General features: G+C 42.5%; 1 protein-coding gene across 1 annotated transcript in view; it reads right to left on the bottom strand.

Annotated features, from left to right (window-relative positions):
* Positions 1–22,623, bottom strand: part of CCDC33 (coiled-coil domain containing 33) — a gene marked incomplete at its 5' end in the record, with an annotated part of 191,281 nt that overhangs the window by 124,255 nt on the left and 44,403 nt on the right. The window contains 6 exons of the mRNA XM_082254937.1: positions 331–445; positions 9,735–9,826; positions 9,904–10,005; positions 14,766–14,875; positions 16,872–17,005; positions 22,006–22,169. Coding sequence (XP_082111063.1) covers positions 331–445; positions 9,735–9,826; positions 9,904–10,005; positions 14,766–14,875; positions 16,872–17,005; positions 22,006–22,169 — 717 coding nt within the window. The remainder of the gene's footprint in view (positions 1–330; positions 446–9,734; positions 9,827–9,903; positions 10,006–14,765; positions 14,876–16,871; positions 17,006–22,005; positions 22,170–22,623) is intronic.

The raw sequence follows: 22,623 nt of genomic DNA, 5'->3' as shown, positions 1-22,623 counted from the left end.
ATCCCAGTTCTTTTTAGGACAAACAATACTTAATGCATGCTCCCAAAAATCATTATCTACCAATGTGTTAGGATTCCCAGATGGTGAAAAGTAGCTGCTTACAAATATGGATTGAAGGACAGGCACAGGTTTCCATTAATATTTTACAATATAAACAATTCCTTTGATGTGTGGGATGTTCTGAAATCTGTAACTATGTGTTCTATGCCAACAGATGCAGAGAGCGGAGTTCTGTGACAGATAATCAAAGCATGACTAATAATACCCAGGCCTCAGAAGAGACAGCGATATAATAATAATATTTTAACAGATTATGCACATTAATATTACCTGTGGGTGTCCTTGTGTGGCTCTTTGTGGCACGAGGAATGAAGATGGAGAAGGATCTGGAAACGTAGCTGTGACCTGAGGTACCCCACTCATACCAGGAGGCTTGGGGGTCTGGCTGTTGGTTAAAAGATATTATATAATATGTTATTTGTTACTTTAAGACTGGATTCACACTGTGACATTGTGGTTAGGTGGATTGACCATATACGCAGCAGTGTGCGCTAAACGTTTTTGTATGCTGTAATGCCATTTATCCTGTCCTATGCCTAAGCCCCAGCACAATGCAGGATAGTCCAGAACATTTGCCAGCTTGACAGTATAGCAACAGCAGGATACTGATGAGGTTGCCCCTCTGCTCACCTTGCTCTCTCCTACTCTAAACATCTTTACTGTCAGCATATCTGCACTGCAAAAAGGTCTTATTAGGTTCTAATACAAGCCATGCTTTTCACATTTTCAGTGCTGCTACCAGAGGCGTAACTAGAACCTTCAGGGCCCCGGTGCAAGAAACCATGGAGGGCCCCCCGGACCCCTGGCTTTCAAGCCTGAGGCTCTTCCCACTGATCCTGGGGACCTTTAGCCCCCGGTTACACTGGGGCGACCTGTCAGGCCCACATCAGGCCATAGGCCTGGAAAACTTGCTACATATAGTTTCTTCAAAGCAAGTGTCAGTTCTTAGACTACAGTCAAAAGTCATGAATTAACCCATGTGGTGCCATGCACCATGCCTCACATTTAAACACAAAGAAAAACTTCTGATAAAAAATATGACTGGGGCAACAAGTGACACCATGATCAATGCACATCTTCTGCAGGTGAAAAACAAGGTACGGGTTGGAAGGATATTATGAACCTTTTTTTTGTTTATAAAGCTTTTCTTTGTTTTTCTAACTTATTTTTTTAACTTCTATTTGATAGCTGTCAGACAGAACAGGAAGGGAAGTGAAACTTCTACAAGGTTACCCAAAACTGGCTTTATGACCATTCTTCTAATATGGAGAAAGGTTAGAACCCTGTAGGCAGGGCTAGTTGATTTGTACCCGAGATGGATTAAAGGCACACAGAGACCAAGGACGTTGGCACAATTATTATTGTGTAAAGAAAAAATAACAATTGACATGTGAAAGACAGCGGCAAGCTGCTCACTTACAATTCCAAAATTTTTGGCAACAAAGCCTCAGTATTACAGGCAACCCAGGTATATCAGCACAATTAACACAATCTTTGTACTTGAGAGGACAATTTGATAGGCTACGTTACCAAAACAGTATCTGATGAAGGGTATGACTGATAGGCACAACAGCGGTGCAGGCAGTAACCAGATAGGAAGATCCTTCTAGAGTTCCCGGATAGCAGAGCTAGGCATTGTATCCCTGGACTATTCCTACCTGACCAGAACCTCTCCCTAGTGCTAACTGCACTGTCCTTAGGCAGTAGGATTCCTGTCCCCACACTATCCAAGTCACAAATGCACGCCAACAGCAGTGGGGCAGTGCTATTTATTAGCATTGCTCTCGCTAACGATGACCATTGAGGTCATTCAGTGCAGCAGAGTCAAATTGGATGGGCGCTCCCCTGATGACACCTATGGAGGCTTCAGAGGAACAAAGCTCTGCTCAACCTCTATTTTCTTCTGCACAGAGGCCAACTAAACAGCGCCACCTATAGCAGGGAAGAAAAACTGCACAGGCCTTATATAGTTACAAATGCTGTCTTTGTTACCATTGTTAAAATTACACTTTACATTGTGATCTGGTGATAAGCATCACACAGAACAGTTCGGTTTTTTTTATAACAATTAATGATGTTTGTAAATGACTACATAACTGGTGGGGCACTAAACCTTGTATTCACTTTAGCAGTATCGTTTTTTTTTTCCAGAATTTTGGGTGCAAAGATCAGATCTTCTCTTTGATTAAGTTTGGCTTTATGGTAGGCTTTGTTTAATATCTTTTTACTATATCCCTGATTACGTAGTCGATTATGTAGAGCTTTTTCTTCCCATTCAAAATCATCTTCCCTGGCACAGTTCCTTTGTAACCTCAAATATTGGCTATAGGGAATACTGCGAACCAGGGAACAAGGGTGAGCACTGGTTGAATGCAGTATTGTGTTTCCTGCCGTCTCCTTTCGGTATAAGGTAGCATATAGAGAACCATTTGATTGTAGATATATTCACACAACCAAGAAAGGAATGCTATGGGTGTCAAACTGCTTGGTAAATTTGAGGTTATAGTCATTGTGAGATATAAACGACATAAATTGTGTCAGATCAATTGCAGTCCCCATTCAGACGACCAGCACATCGTCAATGTAGCAACACCACAATAAAATGTGGTGCAGATAGATCGATGCAGCGTCGTCTAAAAATAGGGATCTCTCCCAACCCCCCAGATACAGGTTGGCATAAGATGGGGCCCAGCATGTCACCATCGAACCCCCTGTAGCTGGAGGTAAGTTGTCCCATTAAACACAAATATATTGGATGTGAGAATATGGTTCAACAATTTCACTACAAACTCTGCTAGTGACCAGCTGGATCTGTCCTGTTCCGACAGGAAAGAGGAAACTATTTCCACTCCCTTATGGTGTGGTATAGATACATATAATGCCTGTATATCAATGTCCACTAGCCATGCTCCCTCAGGGATGGTAAGCCCTCCACAACCTTTAAAAGCTCCAATGAATCTTTGAGATATGAAGGTAATCTAAGTACATGTGGTCTGAGTTGGCTATCAACAAATCTGCTAGCCATCTCAGTCTGACACCCAATTCTTGACATGAGGGGACAGCCAGGAGGTTTTTCTAGACATTTATGCACCTTCGGACGGGCATTGAAGGTAGGAGTTACAGGCCATTTTACATTCAAATACTCAAAAAGATTCCTGTCATATATATGTGAATGATATACATCACATATCAAGGATTTAAACTGTATTCCCAAGGCATTAATTAGATCTTGCGATACTACACTATACTATTCCGAATTTGATAGAATTCTTAAGCAGATATCTTCATAATAATTACTGTCCATTACTGTAATATTGCCCCCCTTATCGGAGGGCTTAATGACAATCCGGTCATTTCAGACAAGGTCGTCCAAAGCCCTATGTTGGTAGTGTGTAACGTTGGGGGTAGGATCAGCTCTTAAAGATAGATTTTCAATTTCATTTACTGTTTGTTTGAGAAAAGCCCTTACTGCTGGGCATTTTTGAAGTTTAGAGAATTTCTGGGATTTAGTCCTGAATTTAGGGGGACTTGATTGGGAGTCAGAGTCCTTGTCACTGGAGAAGGAGGATCTAGACTCCCAATGCACCCCAGTTTGCTTTTTCATCCAGCAGTTGGATCAATATTTTTATTGTACGAAAATCCTGAGCCCTAAAATCTTTATATCTGTCCTCAACGCGGGTTCCAGCTGTTCCCCGTTCCTTATCAAAAATATATTTAAAGGTTAAATTCCTCGAATATAAGTGCAAGTCCTTCACTAATTAAAAATTATTTAACTTTTCTAGGGGACAAAAGCTTAGACCCAATTTACATCCAAGGATACAGATTCTACATGTGCTTGATTATGCACCCATTAATGTTCCCATTTATTTGTCTCATAGTGATATTTGTGCATGTGGAGACAAAGCTGGTGGCCTAAAGGGGATCCAGTCAAATTGATAGACTGTGATCCCTGACATGTTTTCGAAACTGCACCCAGTTCCCAATGTGTATTAGAAGTGATAGTCCTTAATTAGAGATATTTGTGTGGGTCCCATCACCTGTTCACCGCGTGTGCTTCGCAAATTTTCTATTGCAACTTTTTTAGTTGAATTTACTGGAGGATTTTGAGGTGAGACAATACGTTTTTTGTTACTATTGCCTTGTGAGTCATACCCTTCACCATTACCACATTTCCGTGAACGCCCTCTTCCAGATTTTCCTTTCTGTGTTGTTGTGTTTGATTTCTGAGAGTAAATAGATGAGAACATAGATGAGTCAGATTCAGATCAATATACTGTAACTGTTCCTCATATCCTAAATTATATCTTTGTGATCTCATTTTCCTAGATCCAGATCCTTTTTGCTATCTTTATGCATATCCATCCGTAAAGGCCAATTTGTCCTTATAAAACTTTTGGTCCTTTCTAACTACCAGGTGTTTGTTGTAGCTTTCTAAATGTTGCATTAAGTCCTGTTCCTTTCTTCTGAAATCTGGGGTTTGAAGCAAATCCTTACCAATAGAACATGTAACATCAATCTCTTTATCCAAATCTATCATATCTTGTTTATATTTATCTCTCAACATTTCCATAATTTTCATGGAGCATTGGGTTAGGTTACTTTCCCATTGGTCCCGAAAACCATTACCTGTTACTTCAAATGACAGACAGATCTGTTTTCGCAATCCTAATGGATTTACTCCCTCCTTAACCACTTCTGGGCCGGAAGGTTTCCCCCCTTAATGGTTAGGTAATTATTTGCGATACAGCCCTACATTACTTTAACCACTTAAGCCCCGGAAGATTTTACCCCCATTCCGACCAGGGGGTATTTTGCGATTCGGCACTGCGTGAATTTAACGCACAATTGCGCGGTCGTGCGACGCTGTACCTAAACGAATTTGACGTCCTTTTTTTCCCATAAACAGAGCTTTCTTTTGGTGGTATTTGATCACCTGTGCGATTTTTTGATCACGCGCTATAAACAAAAAAAGAGCGTCAATTTTGCAAAAATAGCAATATTTTTCACATTTTTTTATATGAAATTCCCCCAAAAAAAATGTAAAAATCTAAATTTTTAAAAATTTTCGGCCAATTTGTTTTATGCTACCTATGTTTGGTAAAAAAAAATCGCAAAAAGCGTATTTTGATTGGTTTGCGCAAAAGTTATCGCGTTTACTAACAAAGGGAAAGATTTTTGTCATTTTTGTTGTTTTTTTTTTTTAACGCGTAATGGCGGCGATCTGCGATTTTTTTTGCGGTACTGCGACATTGCGGCGGACAGATCGGACCCTTGACTGACATTTTTGACACTTTTGGGGTTACCAGTGACATTTCTACAGTAATCAGTGCTATACATATGCACTGTTACTGTAAAAATACACTGGTAGTGAAGGGGTTAACTTTATTTGGAAGGGAGGGGCTGTGTGTGTCCCTAGGGGCGTGGTTTCTACTGTGATTGGCTGTGGCTCTAGCTGTAAGGACACTGATCAACGGATCTACATACCAGATCCGTTTTATCAGTGTCTTTGCAGCGAGGAGAATGACAGGCAGTTTGTTTACACAAGCTGCCTGACATTCTCCCTCTCCCCCGCCGATCGCCGAGTGACCGGCGGACATCGGGTCCGCTGGTCACACGCGCGGGGGGGTCCGTGACCACGCGGGAGCGGGAGCGCGCCCCCGGGGGCGCGCGCTCGCTCCCTAGACCCTCACAAGCAAGCAACGTAGCCCTACGTTAGTTTGCCTGTGAGGGGCTGACCGCCGACGTAGATAGTCGTGCGGCGGTCGGCAAGTGGTTAACTGACAACTGCGCAGTCATACGTACCCAAATAAAATTGATGTCTTTTTTCCCCCACAAATAGAGCTTTCTTTTGGTGGTATTTGATCACCAACAAACTATATATTTTTATTTCTGCTATATAACATTCCCAATAAAAAAAAAAATGTATTTAAATAAAAAAAAAAAAAATGTAACCCTGGCCATATGACAACCAACTGACATCTGGTAGCATACCAGGGTCAGGTCTGAAGGACACTGGACCGCATCTAGCACATTCAAAATAGGCAACAATTATATCCGGACTGCTGAAGTAAAAATTATTTCAAAGAATCAGAGTAGAGCTATACGTGGAACATCCACTCCCTGCAGCACAATCACCAAATCAATCGTCACAACCAGACGATCCCTCACATTGCCCCCCAACCAGGCACACAAACAAGCCAGCGCCAATACATGCATCCCACACCAACATATCTCACCGCAATGCACACCATCCTCCACATGACAGGAACACACTTCTCCTACCACAGACAACAACAGGCAAACCCATCAACCACAACACACCATCCACCAAAACCACCCAACCCACACCCCAACACATGTCATTACCACACATACAACACACCACCACCTCATCAACAAAAAAACTAATTTACTCTCTCCACAATAAGGCTCCAAACCAAACCTCCTATATACACAAGGTCACTAACAGTCCATCCTCCCCCCACCCCAAACACGTATTTCCAAGCAACTGACATCAACCACCACCACTACATAACCCCCATCAGAGGACCCCCGAGGACAAACTTTTGACCCCCCTCCAAACATCCCAACAACAACCCCTAAAACACATCCAGTCAACCTGCCCCCCCCTAGGAAGTGGGAATATATTCCCCTCTCTGACCCATGGAAATTGATCACATTCCCCACACCGAAAGATGCCTACCCCTCCCACAGCTTCCTCAGAGTTCTCCAAGGGGAGATAATGGCTGTGAACCAGTTTATCCCTGACTGACTGTGATCTACAGAATACCACCTCTGGGCAGTTGTGTAACCTTATGGCAATTCCATCAGGTCAGGAATTGGCTGTCAGACTGAGTTTGCTAGCAGATTTGTTGATAGCCAGCTCAGACCACATTTACTTAGATTACCTTCATACCTCAAAGATACATTGGAGCTTTTGACGGCAGTTGAGGGGCTTACCATCCCTGAGGGAGCACTGCTAATGGCCATTGATATTGAGGTATTATATTCATCTATACCACATCATAAGGGAGTGGAAGTAGTCTCCACTTTCCTTCAGGAACAGGACAGATCCAGCTGGCCACCAGCAGAATTTGTAGTGAAATTGTTGGGTGTATCCGTCCTAAGGCTGTGTCGGGTGCCACGTGCATGCGCACCGACCTTGGCGCCCTCACCAGATGTGACATAGGGGCCGACGTGCAGCCCTGTAATTTCTGGTGAGACCGTATTTAGTGTGGGAGCAGCAGGAAATGGGGCACGATGCGGTGTGGTAGCCTCTCATGTCACGCCATCCCACAGTGATTTACACAGGACCACAGGCTGTAGCTATACTTTAGGCCATAATTACTAGTGTAACACTACTACTTGGATGTACGCTGGAGGCTGGCGGGTGTGTGATGTTCTTGGCGAGGGGGAGAATTTGGACTCTGGCTGGCCAGGTTGACTGGATGTGTTCTAGGGGTTGTTGTTGGGATGTTTGGAAGAGGGTCGGAAGGTTGTGCTGGGGTTCTCTAAAGGGGGTGATAAATTGGTGGTGGTTGATGTCACTAACAAAACGTTGGTGCAAAGACCCTATCCCTTGCGCTCTGAGTGGTGTATTCCTCTATCCACCTCAGTCTTGCAGCTGTTGAGAACTAATGACATGGCAACTCTGGTTAACTTCAGCCTTGCAGCCCCTTACAAGACCAGGGTAGTCTGGGACCACTGAAAATGACAAAAAAAAACACAAGGGCGCACCAGCCTAGTGCATTATCCTTTGAAAGATTTATTTAAATAAAAGGTATAAAAATACTCACAAACGAGTTCTTCGTCACAAACGAGTTCTTGGTAGCCTCTTCCTCAGAGCCTCTGAGGAAGAGGCTAAGCCTCAAAACGCATAAGCCTTTACAGCTTCAATTGACGGTACACCCTTGGATCTCGATCTTGCTTTTATCAAGAACTCGTTTGTGAGTATTCTTATACCTTTTATTTAAATAAATCTTTCAAAGGATAATGCACTAGGCCGGTGCGCCATTGTGTTTGTTTTGTAATTTTCGGTGGTTGATATCAGTTGCTTGGAATTACGTGTTTGGGGTGAGGGCAGAATGGACTGTTAGTGGCCTTTTGTATGAATGTGGTTGTTTGTTGATGAGGTGGTGGTGTTTTGTATGTGTGGTGATGATGTGTTGGGATGTGGGTTGGATGGTGTGTTGTGGTTGATAAGTTTGCCTGTTGTTATCTATGGTACGATGGGCGAAGTATGTTCCTGTCGTGTGGAGGATGGTGTGAATTGCGGTGACATATGTTGGGGTGGGATGCCTGTATTGGTGTGGGTTTGTTTGTTGGTGTGCCTGGTTGTGGGATATGTGAGGGACTCTCTCTGGTTGTGACAATTGATTTGGTGATTGTGTTGAGGTGCGGGTGTTCCACGCATAGCTCTACTCTGATTCTTTCAGCTGTCAAGATATAATTGTGGCCTATTTTGAATGTGCTAGATATGGTCCAGTGTCCTTCAGACCTGACCCTGGTATATTACCAGGTGTCAGTTGGTCGTCATATGACCGGGGTTATGCCATGCTGTCTGGAGACATAAACAATATAATGTGGATGATTTTGATTAGCACAGATTTAAACCTTCTTTTGTTATTTATATGGCAAGTGCACATATGAGACACTTAAGTAGTTATGGTGTATAATATGTTGTTTTCTATTTTTGAAATTTACAATAATGTAGATGCATAATCAAGTTCCCTGAAGAAGCAGAGAAAGTGTTTTGCGAAATGCGTTGGACCTGTGTATACCTACGGATATCAATGTTAATGCACTACAGTCTGAGCTGTGCTGCCCCTTAGCTGTATACTGTATATGTTTTTATGTCTATTTGAAGACTACTTTTATCATGTTTATATAAATAAAATTTTTCCTTTTGAAAGAAAACTTTTGTGTATATGCTCACCTCAATGATGACGCCACTTTCTTGAAAGTCCCCTATTTTCTAGAGGTATCATTTATAATCTCTACCTATTGGTTGTTTAATGCAGGTAAACATGTTAAATACTTGATTTTTCTCTGCTTTCCTACAGGGACTTTTAAAGGCTTCAGGTCTAAATCCTATACTTGAATTGCTTATATGAGATTAACATTTCACTTGTAGAATATAGGCAATATTTGATGGAATAACTGAGCTTTGTAGACTTGAGACTATATAAATATTCCCATATCTGGTTTTGTCAGGACAACACATTTTACCTTTATGATGCTTTTATTTTCCTTATTTACCTAGACCAGCATTTCTCAAACTTTAAACCCTAAGGAATCCTTGAATTAATTTTCAGGTCTCGGGGAATCCCTGTCAAAATAAATTTTTCAAAGGTCAGTGGAAAGCATGCCCTATACATTGGTGGCCAGTGGGAAGAATATCCCTTTACAGTGGTGGTCATAATGCCACTCTTAATAATAGCTAAAAAGATCAGTGGTGTCATAATGATGCTGGTTTTGGATCCAGAGGCATGCAGGCAGCATCAGATAGGAGGGCATTCAGCCACAGCTCAAGGGACTCCTGGCAACCTCTGGAAGATCACTATAGTGCCACAATACTCTGAGTATGGCAGATATAGACAGTGAAAAAGGGAATTGGAATGTTTGCATATGTGATGTACCATGTACAATATCTGTATATATATGTATATCAATACCTGTAATCTTTGTAGTTGGGAACAATTCGTGCTACTGCCAAAAGAGATTGAGAATGTCCCTGAAGTGGAGACTCTATCCCGACAAGAAGAACCTAGTGGGGAAACCAAAGAGGTTTTATATATAGAGTAAATCACAATACACAGAATGGTTTTGACCTGTTAAACTTACCTGTAAAGCGCTATAAGTGAACCCTCTCTGCTGAGCTATAGAGCTACTTCTGCGTTCAATGCTGACAAAAAGATGGCATTCACCGGCACCCTGATCATGTGGCTGAGAAGTGAATATAACATATCAGGATCACAGAAATCATACATGAGATTTTGAATAATTTATTTATCAGTAGGGAATTAATCATTTTGTGCTTATGAGCATGTAAAGAACGTCCATCTTACCACATGAAAGGGATAACATTTTAATTGCCCTACAGCATAAATTCTCATCTAGCGGTAAGAGTATTGGGAAAGGTGAAAGGACACCTCTACCTGTTTACATTTTTTGCCATTATTATGCCTTCTATGAAGGTGTATTTTAAAAAACTACAAAAAATAGAAAAGAATAGGTGAACACAGAGAACACTATAAACAGTGTACAGACTTTGAGAACTACTATGACATATGCCAGGGGTGTGTTGAAAATATCTGATATCATAGGCGGTCTCATTATGTAATTAAGTTCAGAACCACTACAAAGAATATCCTTTTGGAATTGTTGCTAGCCAATAAACTTGTATCTCTGCTAAGCATGAATACAAATAGTAAAAGCCTTGATGGAGCACTAAAGCCGAAAGTGATCAAATCTTAAAATTAGAGTCTAATGTTTAGAGGCACTTCTCTGTCAACTAGGGTGTCCCAGAGGGTCCCTGGAGTAGTCAAAAGTACAAATGGATGGGAGTGCCACAAGAACTTGAATGAGTCCAGTCTGCATATCAGACTGGCACTCAAATACACCACCACATTATCCACTTGATTTTCAACTATTGCCCAGTATCCTTTGGACTTAAATATGCTCTGCTTCAAGCTGCTGCTCTCCACTGCCACTGAAACCCAGGTGCTGGGGGCAATACAAGCTGCCCTGCTCACAGACTAATGAGTTTAACAGAATAGGGCTTAGTTGTAGAGATCTAGTTGTAATAAAAGAGGAGGGAGGTTTGGGACTTTGAATGAAGCACACAGCTATAACGTGATGTAGAAAATCAATGTAAAAAACGTTTATTGGTACATATACACATATTGAGTCATTAGTGCGTTTGGCTGCTGGATCTGTCACGCTGGGCTCCCCTATCTGTTGGCACCGGATGTACTGAGGAGCAGGGCGCCCTTCTGAAGCCGACAGCCATCCTACCTAACGGTCTCTCGGCTCACCAGGTGTCTCCCTGAGGAACAGAACACCTTCCTGAAGCTGCTGACCATCCTACTATCTGGTCTCTTGGCTCTCCAGACATCTCCCTCCTTCACCATCCCCTGCACCACCTCTTGGAGCTATTAACATCCAGCCGTGGACCCCTGTGTTCCTGCAGACCACCTAGTGAGCAGTTTTCCTGTACCTGCATTACCCTTTTAATTAAACTGATAACACTTAGAGGCGCTCTGCTTTTTGTTTTTATTTTAGTTTGGAACCTTTAGCTGACCTGTGAGTAACCAGGGGAGGCTCCTCCCTCCCCCTTTTTACTCCCCCCCCCTTGTTTTTTGCATTTAATACTAGACTACAAATATACTTTATTGCAGGTACAAGCCTATTTACCCTGCATCGGCTCCTGATGAGTGGAAAGGACCCACGAAACGCGTAGAGCCCTTTTCGATGCTACACAATTATCACTATCTGTTATATTACTTGTTCATACAACCATTATTTATTAATGCATCTTGACAACGAAGTCTAGGTCAATTTATAACACCCACAACATGCTGGTGTGGCGATATGTCTTAGTGTGTGTATATATGTACTATGTGCGATTAATGAGCAATACTATTTATTGAAGGTGATAGAAATAAGGTGTATGGTAGTATTCCTTTTTAAGAAAAAATTGGAGGTTTGGGTAATAGAGTCTATCCCCAAACTTTCATCTGAGGCCGAACGATTTGCCAAATTATGCCAACGAGAGACATTTTGGATCTATACCCTGGATTCACTTTCACCCAAGGGTTTAAACGAAGAGCTAGATGTTAACACCATATTATGATTAGAGCCGATGTATGTCTTTTTACCTTGTTAAATAACCATTTATTTATTTTTTTTAATGCGATTTTATTTGTATGCGATTTTTTTTTTTTTTTTCCCTTGTGTTTATTTTCTTATTGCCGCTTTAAGTATTGGGGTCCCACTGTCCAGCCCATTTACGATGGCCACTTTAAATCCATCTGTATCCACTCAGCTTGAGTGCTGGCTTCCTATAAACTTGTTCAGCTCTTCTGTGTCATGCCACTGCACTTGAGAAAGGAGCACGCACGCCCTGTGAGGCTACTGCGCACGCTCGGAAACGCGTTGTGCGTTTGGCTGCTGGATCTGTCACGCTGGGCTCCCCTATCTGTTGGCACCGGATGTACTGAGGAGCAGGGTGCCCTTCTGAAGCCGACAGCCATCCTACCTAACGGTCTCTCGGCTCACCAGGTGTCTCCCTGAGGAACAGAACACCTTCCTGAAGCTGCTGACCATCCTACTATCTGGTCTCTTGGCTCTCCAGACATCTCCCTCCTTCACCATCCCCTGCACCACCTCTTGGAGCTATTAACATCCAGCCGTGGACCCCTGTGTTCCTGCAGACCACCTAACAGATGAGCTATTTTATACTGTTTTAAATGTGAGCAGTTTTCCTGTACCTGCATTACCCTTTTAATTAAACTGATAACACTTAGAGGCGCTCTGCTTTTTGTTTTTATTTTCACTTTCAGAGCTGACTTCTCTCTGCAGCTGAGCTGGCCCTGAGTGTAATCTATTTCAGCCATCAACTACACCAGACTAATGACTATACATGAACTGCATACCCCTTGATGCTATATAGGTATGTGTGATGCGCCAACTCTTATCCTGCTTGTAAAGGTTACAAATGAGGTGCTGGAGGCCGAAGACATAGTGGGGGACTCATCTCCGGGAGCTGTGGCAGTTGCTTGCATTGGCTGTTTCTTCCAGGTGAGACTGATTGCTGGAGACTTTGGGGTTTTCGCATATATCCGGGAGCTGCGATGCCCACCTGGGGCCTTCCTTTTTCCCCCCTCCGCTTTACTTTTGCGCGGGGGGACTGGTGGGCTCTCGATGTGCATCGACGCCTCGCCTTCACCTTGTGCGCATGGCACCACTTTTGGCGCTGGCGTACTCTTTGCCATCTGCGTGCTATGTTGTGTAGTGTGGGGGGGGGGGGGGGGAGCGCTCCTTGGTGCCAAGTAAAGATGGCTGCTTGGGAACTGTTGCCGCCCCCCTTGCCAAGCACACCAATAGCGTGGCGTTGGGAGTGGTTTAGTGGCATGACCTCACTACAAATATCACTTCCAGGTGAAGCATTCACTTCCTGCTTCTTGCTCTGCTATACTACACACCTGTTTGGATCATGCTCTCTCACCCAGGATTCAGGTATCACTTGATTACATTGTTCACTCTGGCTGTTTTGTTTTCACTGGTCTCTTGGTGGTTTTCTCATATCATTCATTCCTTTGGTGAGAGCTATATGTTTCCATTTCATGTCACTATCTACTTTTATTTCTCACCTGGGTCTACTCCTTCTGACACCTTGCTTTTGGGCTTCAGTCCTCACTATATATCATCAGATGTGCATTATTTACATTGATATATATTTTATTACTCTCCACAGAATGTCCTTTTAGGCACATTCAGCACCATTTTTGATTTTTAATGGGGATCCCACTCCCATGGCAGTCTATCCACCCTTGTTTGTGTTGGTTTCATGCCGCTGGCCACTGCCACAGCTCCCGGAGATGAGTCCCCCACTATGTCTTCGGCCTCCAGCACCTCATTTGGAACCTTTAGCTGACCTGTGAGTAACCAGGGGAGGCTCCTCCCTCCCCCTTTTTACTTCCCCCCCCCTTGTTTTTTGCATTTAATACTAGACTACAAATATACTTTATTGCAGGTACAAGCCTATTTACCCTGCATCGGCTCCTGATGAGTGGAAAGAACCCACGAAACACGTAGAGACCTTTTCGATGCTACGCAATTATCACTATCTGTTATATTACTTGTTCATACAACCATTATTTATCAATGCATCTTGACAGCGAAGTCTAGGTCAATTTATAACACCCACAACATGCTGGTGTGGCAATATGTCTTAGTGTATATATATATGTACTATGTGCGATTAATGAGCAATACTATTTATTCATTGTATTAGCCTAGGCTAATGATATAATGCACAGCTCTCTCTCTCATTCTCGTGGGAGTTTGCCAGCAGGGGGGTGGAGGAGGGATGAGTCATAGGAGAGCCAAGGAGAGCTGCAGAGCATAAGGGTGGAGATAGGAGGAGACTGCAGAGATCCATGTGTATTCATCGAAAGAGAGGAGAATTGTGCAGGCAAGCAGTGGTGTGAGTGTGTCTGCCTGTCTGTATATGTGTGTGAGCGTGTGTGAGTGTCTTTATATATGTGTAGGTGTATATGCGTCTGTGTGCTTTGTGTATCTGTAAATCCTGGAAGTGAACAGGCAGCAGCTTCAGCTGCACCAGGTTTTTCCCTCTCCGGTTTTAGTAAATCAACCTGTGTGCTGTGGCTTCCATTTTAGGCATTCCATATTGCCCAGTATCTCTTTGCATCTATTACCAGTACCAGTATTCAAGCCCTGAGAAAAACAAGAGTTTGGAGGCCCCAAAACATTTGACTGACTTTTTGTCATGTAAAATAAATTTTTATTTCTTGTGAAGCAATCATCCTTTTGATGTATTTTAGAGCATAAATAACAAGTACTCTTGAAAGTATTTTAATTTTGGAACCTTTTGATCTGTTTTTTTTTTTTGTGTGTGTAATCGGGGATTTTAGACTAGGTCTGAATATGTAACTGCAGATAATCTCACACTCCTGTAGTACCTGCACCAGACATAGATGATATGGGTGGAAAGGTTGCAGCATATGTATAGGCAGTCGGTAGTCAAGGAGAAATTCTTGGGAAGGATTATCAGCCACAGTCAGTATAAGATCTACATAAAAAACGATAAATATTATATATATATATATATATATTTACAGTATGTGATCACAGGAACAATCTATTCAAAAGAGAAGAGTGGTATTAAAAAAAAAAAACCATACATACTCATCCAGGTGGATGCATCATCGGTACAATGCTGCATCTGTCCCCTGCCTCCTCTGCACTGAGAACTAAACAATCAAAGACCGCAGAATGCTCAGCTCTCGGTCTTCAGTGAGACGGTAACCATCAGACACCAGCTCTCTGCTCTGCCCCTCGAGAGCTTACTGGAAAGCCGGGCTGTGAAGGGGGTGGGAGCAGCTGGCTCAGCCCCTCAGCACTGTGATACATTGCAGCTGGGGGTCGATCCAGAGCCTGTACCAGCTGAGTGATGTCAGCCAACAATGGGCTTTAGCCCTTTAGGCCCTAATATTTTTCTTGTGGGTCACAGGAGTGCAGAATGAAAGGCAATCCTGTGACCCAGAGGAGAAGTAGGGCCACAAGAGCTTTGGCCCCACTTCACCTTTAAATAACATTTTATTTGTTTACATTTGATCAACATTTTAGATATCCTTGTCTTAAATGTATAGTCTGCAACTCCTTATCTGAAATGGCTCCATTTTTTGCTTGTTTTTGTAGTAACACACTTGATGCTGGTGGACATACTAATAGTAAAGCCTTATAAGATTTTAGAACAGATTGATAATATAGTTATATATTTATAAAAGAACATAATAGAAGGTGTCATGGCTTATTACAAGAAAAATGTCAGAGTGAGTCTGTCCTAAAGTGGGGTACACACTAGTAGAAAATCTGCCAAAAATTCCCGCCCGAGGTAAAATCGTTGGATTTTCAGCTAGTGTGTACACAACCTTCAGCAGCCGATCCCAACATTTTCAACAAAAAAAAACGGAGGGACAAACACCAAAATTTTTATCGTCCGTCCCCAGACAACCAATTTTCGTTTAATGTGTATGCAGTACGTCCGTGAAAAATCGGATACGAAATGCCGCGCATGATCTGAAGTTGCTGACGACCCAGAAGTCTAGGAACAAATGTCCCAAAAAAAAAAAAAAATCGGACGAGAAATTTTGTGAACATTTATGCACTTTCTACAAAAAACGGTTGTGAACGTGAGCATGAGAGAGAAAAATCGGAGGATATTTCGTCCGATTTTCATCAAGTGTGTACGGCCCTTTAGTCTGTCCTCATTAACATACATTGCAAAAAGCCCAGCCTCTAAAACCCTTAACTCTTTGTTAGGACTGAGTCTTCAAATCTATTTAATAATGAAGATCTGGCTATGCAGTACAGATAGTGTTAGCTATGACAAACACAGCTTCCCAGCCCCATCTTAACAAAGAGAACTAAGTGGGATTTTCCTTGCTGGACGTTCCAGAAAAAAACACCTAAAAAAGTGATATTTTTAAATATTTTCTTTTAAGTTGTGCTATGTGAATGGGGACATATAGCAAATATAAGGTAGGTGTTATCCCAGTTTGGCTGCAAAAGTGTAATACACTTTACTACACTGTACAGCCCCTCTGCCTAAATAGACCATTCCAAGAAGCTGGCAGAAGAGATGCCCTGTAAGGAGAAACCTGTCCTTTCCCTTCTCATCAGGTACCTTTCCCTAATGCTGCTCCTACTCTCTTCCTACCCAGCAGGATCTGTCCTTGACCTACTCTCGCACAGACACCGGTCTCCCCCAAAAGGAAACTGCCTGAAGCCCATAATAAGGGATATCTTGGTCCCAATCAAGTTCCGGCCAGTCTCAGACAGTGAAACAGCACCACCTTCAGCCTGGAGGACAAACCACAGCCCAACACCTGCTTACAAGCTTACTTTTCAACTATCCAAAAATCCATGGGCTGAACCCATCAAGATTCACCAATAACTAAAAAACACTTCCATGTAGACTGCCCTTAAAGTTACTAGAATAATTACATTTCTGAAAAATAGTGATTTTGAAATAAACAACGTCAGGAAGGAGCATAGATGGGTACCTTCTTGGTCTGCCTCTTCCTCCTTTACTGTCATAGTTAGGGTCTCCCCCCACACAGGGTGGTTAGTTGAAGTGAGGGCAACATGTGATACACTTTGTGCTGGACTTTGTGTCTTCTCATCAATGCTGCTCATTCTGTAAATCACACATTTATAAGTTATTTCATGCCGTGTTTTGCTTACATTTTAAGATATGACTGTTATTGTTTCACACTTTAGTGATCATCAAAAATGAACAATTATTGGTCATACGATTTTTCAAACATTTATGGCCAGGCATGCAATGAAGTGGTATTTTCCTATCTTGCCTTTTCTAATTTTTTATCGCATGTAAGCATTCATTTTTATAACAGCAAATCATGCATTTCTTCTATTTTTGTCCATGCTGTCAATCATCAGGTTGAGACTGACAAATGAGTGGGGGAGGTATTGGATTGGGGTCCTTGCCATGTGATCTGCATGCTGTGGACCAACATGATGAAATATTAATGCCAACTGAACCCCTTGAGAAGACAAGGAGGGGCAGCTATATCCCATTAGCAGCACCACACAAACAATTTTCTGTGTGGATTAGCTGCTGTTGAAGGAAATGTTTTTAAGGCTTCGGGCCTATGAGACGACCGCTGTGCTAGGGAGAGAATTGAATAGCATAGGTGGGGGAGGGTGGAGGAAAAAAAGGGCAAAGAAAACATGAAACGAGTAAAAAGATGGTGACAAAGGGCATCAGGAAACTAGGAAATGCTTTGTACATGTAAACTGCACCATAATGTAATATACAAATAGAGAAAAAGGTCATGTAGACAAATGTGATTTTCCTGCTGCGGAACTGCTTATAAGGATATGGTGAGCATACATGAGGATAGGGAGTCTTCACTGTATATACATAAAATCAGGGTGAACAGCTTTCTTTTGTATATGGCACATTGCCCACATTTTGTATGTTGGCATAAAACATGGTAGTGCCAAAAAATGTCCGAGGATATAATAATTAGAGATTACAATGAAAAAAGGCTATTAAACACTGCAACATAAGACAAATAAAAAAAGTATTTTTTTAAATTTCAAAAAAATATGAGCTTTGTAAAGAGAATTGAAATACTGAACACCACCCATTTAGTATTATTTTTGTTTTCTGATAGGATCTAATGGGATGCAGTCCCTGTTCAGCCAACAATTTTCCACCTGGGGATAGGTAGCATGGTACGGAGGCAGAAAACACACAGTCCCAGTGCAGAGAAACAGGAATATATTGTAAATGAAGTTTGGCACTACAGAACAGGAACTGCGGTGAGGCAACCTAACAATGAGCATTCATAGCATGTAACAACAACGTAACAGTAGAAGTAGGCCTCAGGTGTGACGACAGCTTCTGTTTTGAGGAGTGGAATGTGGCCTGGTACCCAAGGGTGAAGGATTCCAGATAGGATGGCGTGTCCATGCATAGTCCCTACTCCTTTGGAACCTCTCACTGACACTAAACACTTTCCCTGCCAATTTTCACTTTGAATGATGATTGCCTGGTCATGTAACACCGTACCCAAAATACATTTTTATAATGTTCACACAAGTAGAGCTTTCTTTTGGTGGTATTTAATCACTGCTGGGTTTTTATTTTTTGTTTGTTCTGTCGGTAAATTTTGTAAATAAGTAATTTTTCTACTTCACTGATATGCCCTGATGAGGCTGCACTGATGGGCAGTAATAGCCTGCACTGATGAGGCATCACTTATGGGCACTGATGAGGCGGTACTGAAGGGCACTGATGAGGCAGCACTGAAGGGCACTGATTAGGTGGCACTGATGAAGAGGCACTAATATGTTGCACTGATGGGCTCTGGTAGGTGGCACTAATATGCGGCACTGATGGCGACTCACCGATATGTGGCACTGATGAGCACTTATAGGTGGCACTAATGGGCACTGATAGGTGGCACTTATAGGCACTAAAAAGGTAGCACTTATGGCAATGATAGGTGGCATGGATAAGCGGCACTGATGGGCACTAATGGGCGGCACTGATGGGCAGCAATGATGGGTGGCACTGAGGGGCAGCACTGATAAGCACTAAAAGACAGCACAGACTGGCATCACTGATGGGCACTGATTGGTGTCACTGATGGGCACTGACTGGTGTCATTGATGGGTACTGACTGGGGCTGCACTGATAATCAGGGCACTGGTTACCTGTAAAGGTCTCCCCTGTAAGGAGATGTCACTGATCGGCTCTTCTCAGTGTGTGAGAGGCGAGGAGAGCCAAAAAACGGCACTTCTGTGTTTACATGTGACCGGCTGTGATTGCACACAGCTGATCAAATGGGTAAAGAGCCGCAGAATCGGCTCTAAAGAGCAGCATCATTGGCTCTAAAGATCGGCTCTTTACCGGGATCAGGGTTGCGCCATGTCCTAGGAACACGGCGCGACTGTGATCGCTGCACTGTGCACCCCATCATATGACATCGGCCCAGAATGAGAGGAGATCCCACCCGTCATATAGGAAAACGACAGCGTAGTTAAACAGACTCTGCCTGACCAAAGATGGCTGCCACACTAACATGGGATGCCAGCATCGAATCAGATAGCTACTCTCTGTGGTCCAGAAAATAATAGAGTTCCGCTTGATTTCTTCTCTCTCTGCAATGCCACTGCAGTTGAGTGCCACATGCAGTGGGGAATGTAAACTGCAACTGTCTACACACCCAGGTCCTTTAATTGTTCAACTGAAATTTGTTAAGACAGGTGGTGCCTATAGGCCACCCTTGGCTTAAATTTTGACCAATTCAGAAGTAATTTTGAGCAAAGTTTACGCTGTATACCGCATGCTTAAAGAAGAATTCAATTTTTTAGTTTGACCTTAAAACCTGGTTTACATGGGTGTGTCCTGTGCAGGCAGTCCCATAGCTGTCAGCTCTGATGCAGTGCGTGCACAATCACATCCATTGCTTGCAATGTGACTACCATGCAAGTGCAGGTCCATGTTGGGAGCAGCAGTTGTGTCCCAGTTGACAGCAATGGGACTGCCAGCACTTGGATGCGTGGAAAATCTGTCACAAAGGGCATGGATTTATACGTCCTATGTGAACAAGGCCTAAATAGATAGTTTGGGCCAAGCTGGCCCAAACAAACTATTTCTATTACAAACTATGTAGCTGCTGTGTGCGTTGTATCATATTGTAGAATTAGCTACATAGAGTACTAATTAATTAATTATGAAGAGCGTCTGCAATCTCTTGATTTATTCTCCCTGGAGAAGAGATGCCTGAGAGGGGACTTGATAGCAATTTATAAATACCTCAATGGTGATCTCAGCAAAGAAAAAAAGCTATTCAGTCGAAAGGATTGCATGAGGACTCGAGGGCATACAGTGCGACTGGAGGAGAAGCGTTTTAACCTCAGGCAACGTGGGGGGTTCTTTACTGTTAGGGCTACACGATTGTGGAATTCTCTACCACAAGAGGTAGTTTCTGCGGGAAGTATGGCTACTTTCAAAAGACTCTTAGACGTACATCTCAAGGATTAGAACATTCAGGGGTATGAGAGATGATTACGGCCACACACACCTACACAAGTTGAACTGGATGGACTATTGTCTTTATTCAACCTCAACAACTATGTAACTATGTACTGTGTTCCAGGAGCAGTACAGACGAGTTCCCATCTGCTGCAGGAACAAAATCGAGTTGGCATGAATGCTTCTTCTCCATTCAGGGGAATACTTGCATTTTTACCAATGAATACAAGGCTTTCTATGATTGGCAGAAGTTAGACGTTGTAATGTGATCTGCCTGCCTCTTCACCTTGGCCAATCACGGGAAGCCTTGTATTCATTGATAAAAATACAAGGCTTCCAATTCATGGCAGAGAAGCATTCAGACAAAACTTGATTTTGTTCTGGCAGCAAATGGGAAGTTGTTTGTACTGCTGCCAGGACAAAGTGCTGCGATATCAACTTCTGATATTTAAGTGCAGATTGGTGTAATTAATATGTGTTCATGTTTGGTTTTAAAGGGATGAGGTGGCAACCCTAGTAAGTAAAAATGTTAGAACCATGACTTTCACAGTCTGGAGTCAAGCTCAGAGGTCAGTATCTATAGCAGTAGAGAGGCACCCAATGACCAGCTGGATAAGTACAGAAGCAGGTCACCCTGGTGTAGAGTTGTGGAGTCTAAATACTAACCAGTGTTCAGCAGAGCTCCTGATGGTGGAGCCGGTTTTGCTCCGTGTTAGTACCAGGTCGCAGTCGTCAAGATCACCCCACCAAGAGCAAGAGGTCAGTCCAGTAACAGGTATAGCAGGTAAGGATAAGAAGAAGTGTAGTCAGTAAACAAGCCAAAGGTCAGTAACAAGTGGTTGCAGGTTGGGATCAAGCAGAAGCGTAGTCAAGGAACAAGCCAAAGGTCAGCAACGAATGTTGGTTCCATGATGTACAGCTGCACGTGGGGCTACATTTTTCAGAAGATGTTTCTTTTAATGGCATTACTACACTCTCCTGTGAAATGTCTGTTATTTTTACAATCTGCTTGTTACTTGTATATAAAATACTGCATAATCTGTACAGTACTTGTTTATAAATACAGTAAAAATAAAGTATTAAAAAAAAAAAAAGGTTGGCAACGAGTGGTAGCAAAGATATGGATGGCAGGAGGACTGACAAGAGTGAAATTTTGGCTGGAGAGAGCGCAAAAAACTGGCAAACAGGAAGTGCCGAGACATGACTTAAATCAGGAAGTTCATTAGAGGAGCAAAGGAAAAACAGGGTTCAAGGCAAGATCATTCAAGGAATTACCTATGAAGCTGTCCAGCATTCTAGGTGGCTCAGCTAAAAGGGACATCGCCAGACACAGCAGAGTTTGCAGGTTCGGACCTGGGTCCTGACAATGACATTTACTGCTGGCTATTGATCTACTTGCGGTGTGGTTCCAAGTACAAAGGGAATATAAAACATAAACTGTGAAACTCATCTAACTGAATTAAAGTTTTTCCAAATGACTTTTTCTGATTAGGTATTTGCCAGAAAGCCTTGATACAATAGAGATTTTCAGAATGATAACAAATTAGAACACCGCAGCCAGTAATTTGGAAATGAAGCTGTAAATGTAATCTCCCAGGGGGCTCCTGAGATGATGACCTCATACTTACAGACTGACAAATGGGGATGGCACAGAACCAGCACTATTTAATGGGATCTGTCTGGCTGAGTGGAGTGTAACAACAATCTTCTCCATTCCAGGTAAGGGTAAGAGTTTGTTCTCTCTATCAGCCCCAAGTACGAGGTCCCCTTGTGCTGGAGGTTTCTCTGAAACCTAAAAAAAATAAAAGAAATTGAAATGGGTAGGTGAAAAAGACCAGCAGTCATTGCCTGCTTTCCAACTAAAATTTGCACTTTGAACCACTATATACTTACATAAACCAAGTATATGTAAGTATAAACACACAGTAGAGCTGCAGCAGCAGGTTCTTCTTACAAATGCTTAGCATGAGAAAGAGCTAGTTTAGAAAATATGTTAATACCAAAGTTTAATCTGATTATTTTTACCTTCCCTGGCCCCCCGTCCCTATTAACATGCTAATGACATTTGTAAATAAAACCTTTCCCTTTTCATTACATACCTTATTCAAGATATTATCATTGGGTCTCTGTGCTTCTCTATGCATTGCAGACAGATCATGACCAATAGGAGAGTATGACAGGGTGCTATACATAGCTTCCTGAAAACATCAAGCCTCACATTCTCTGAGGGATCCTTCAGCCTTGAT

The sequence above is a fragment of the Pelophylax lessonae genome (assembly GCF_965119305.1).
Source record: "Pelophylax lessonae genome assembly, chromosome: 4".
NCBI lineage: Eukaryota > Metazoa > Chordata > Amphibia > Anura > Ranidae > Pelophylax > Pelophylax lessonae.
This window is presented reverse-complemented; position numbering and strand designations above follow the sequence as displayed.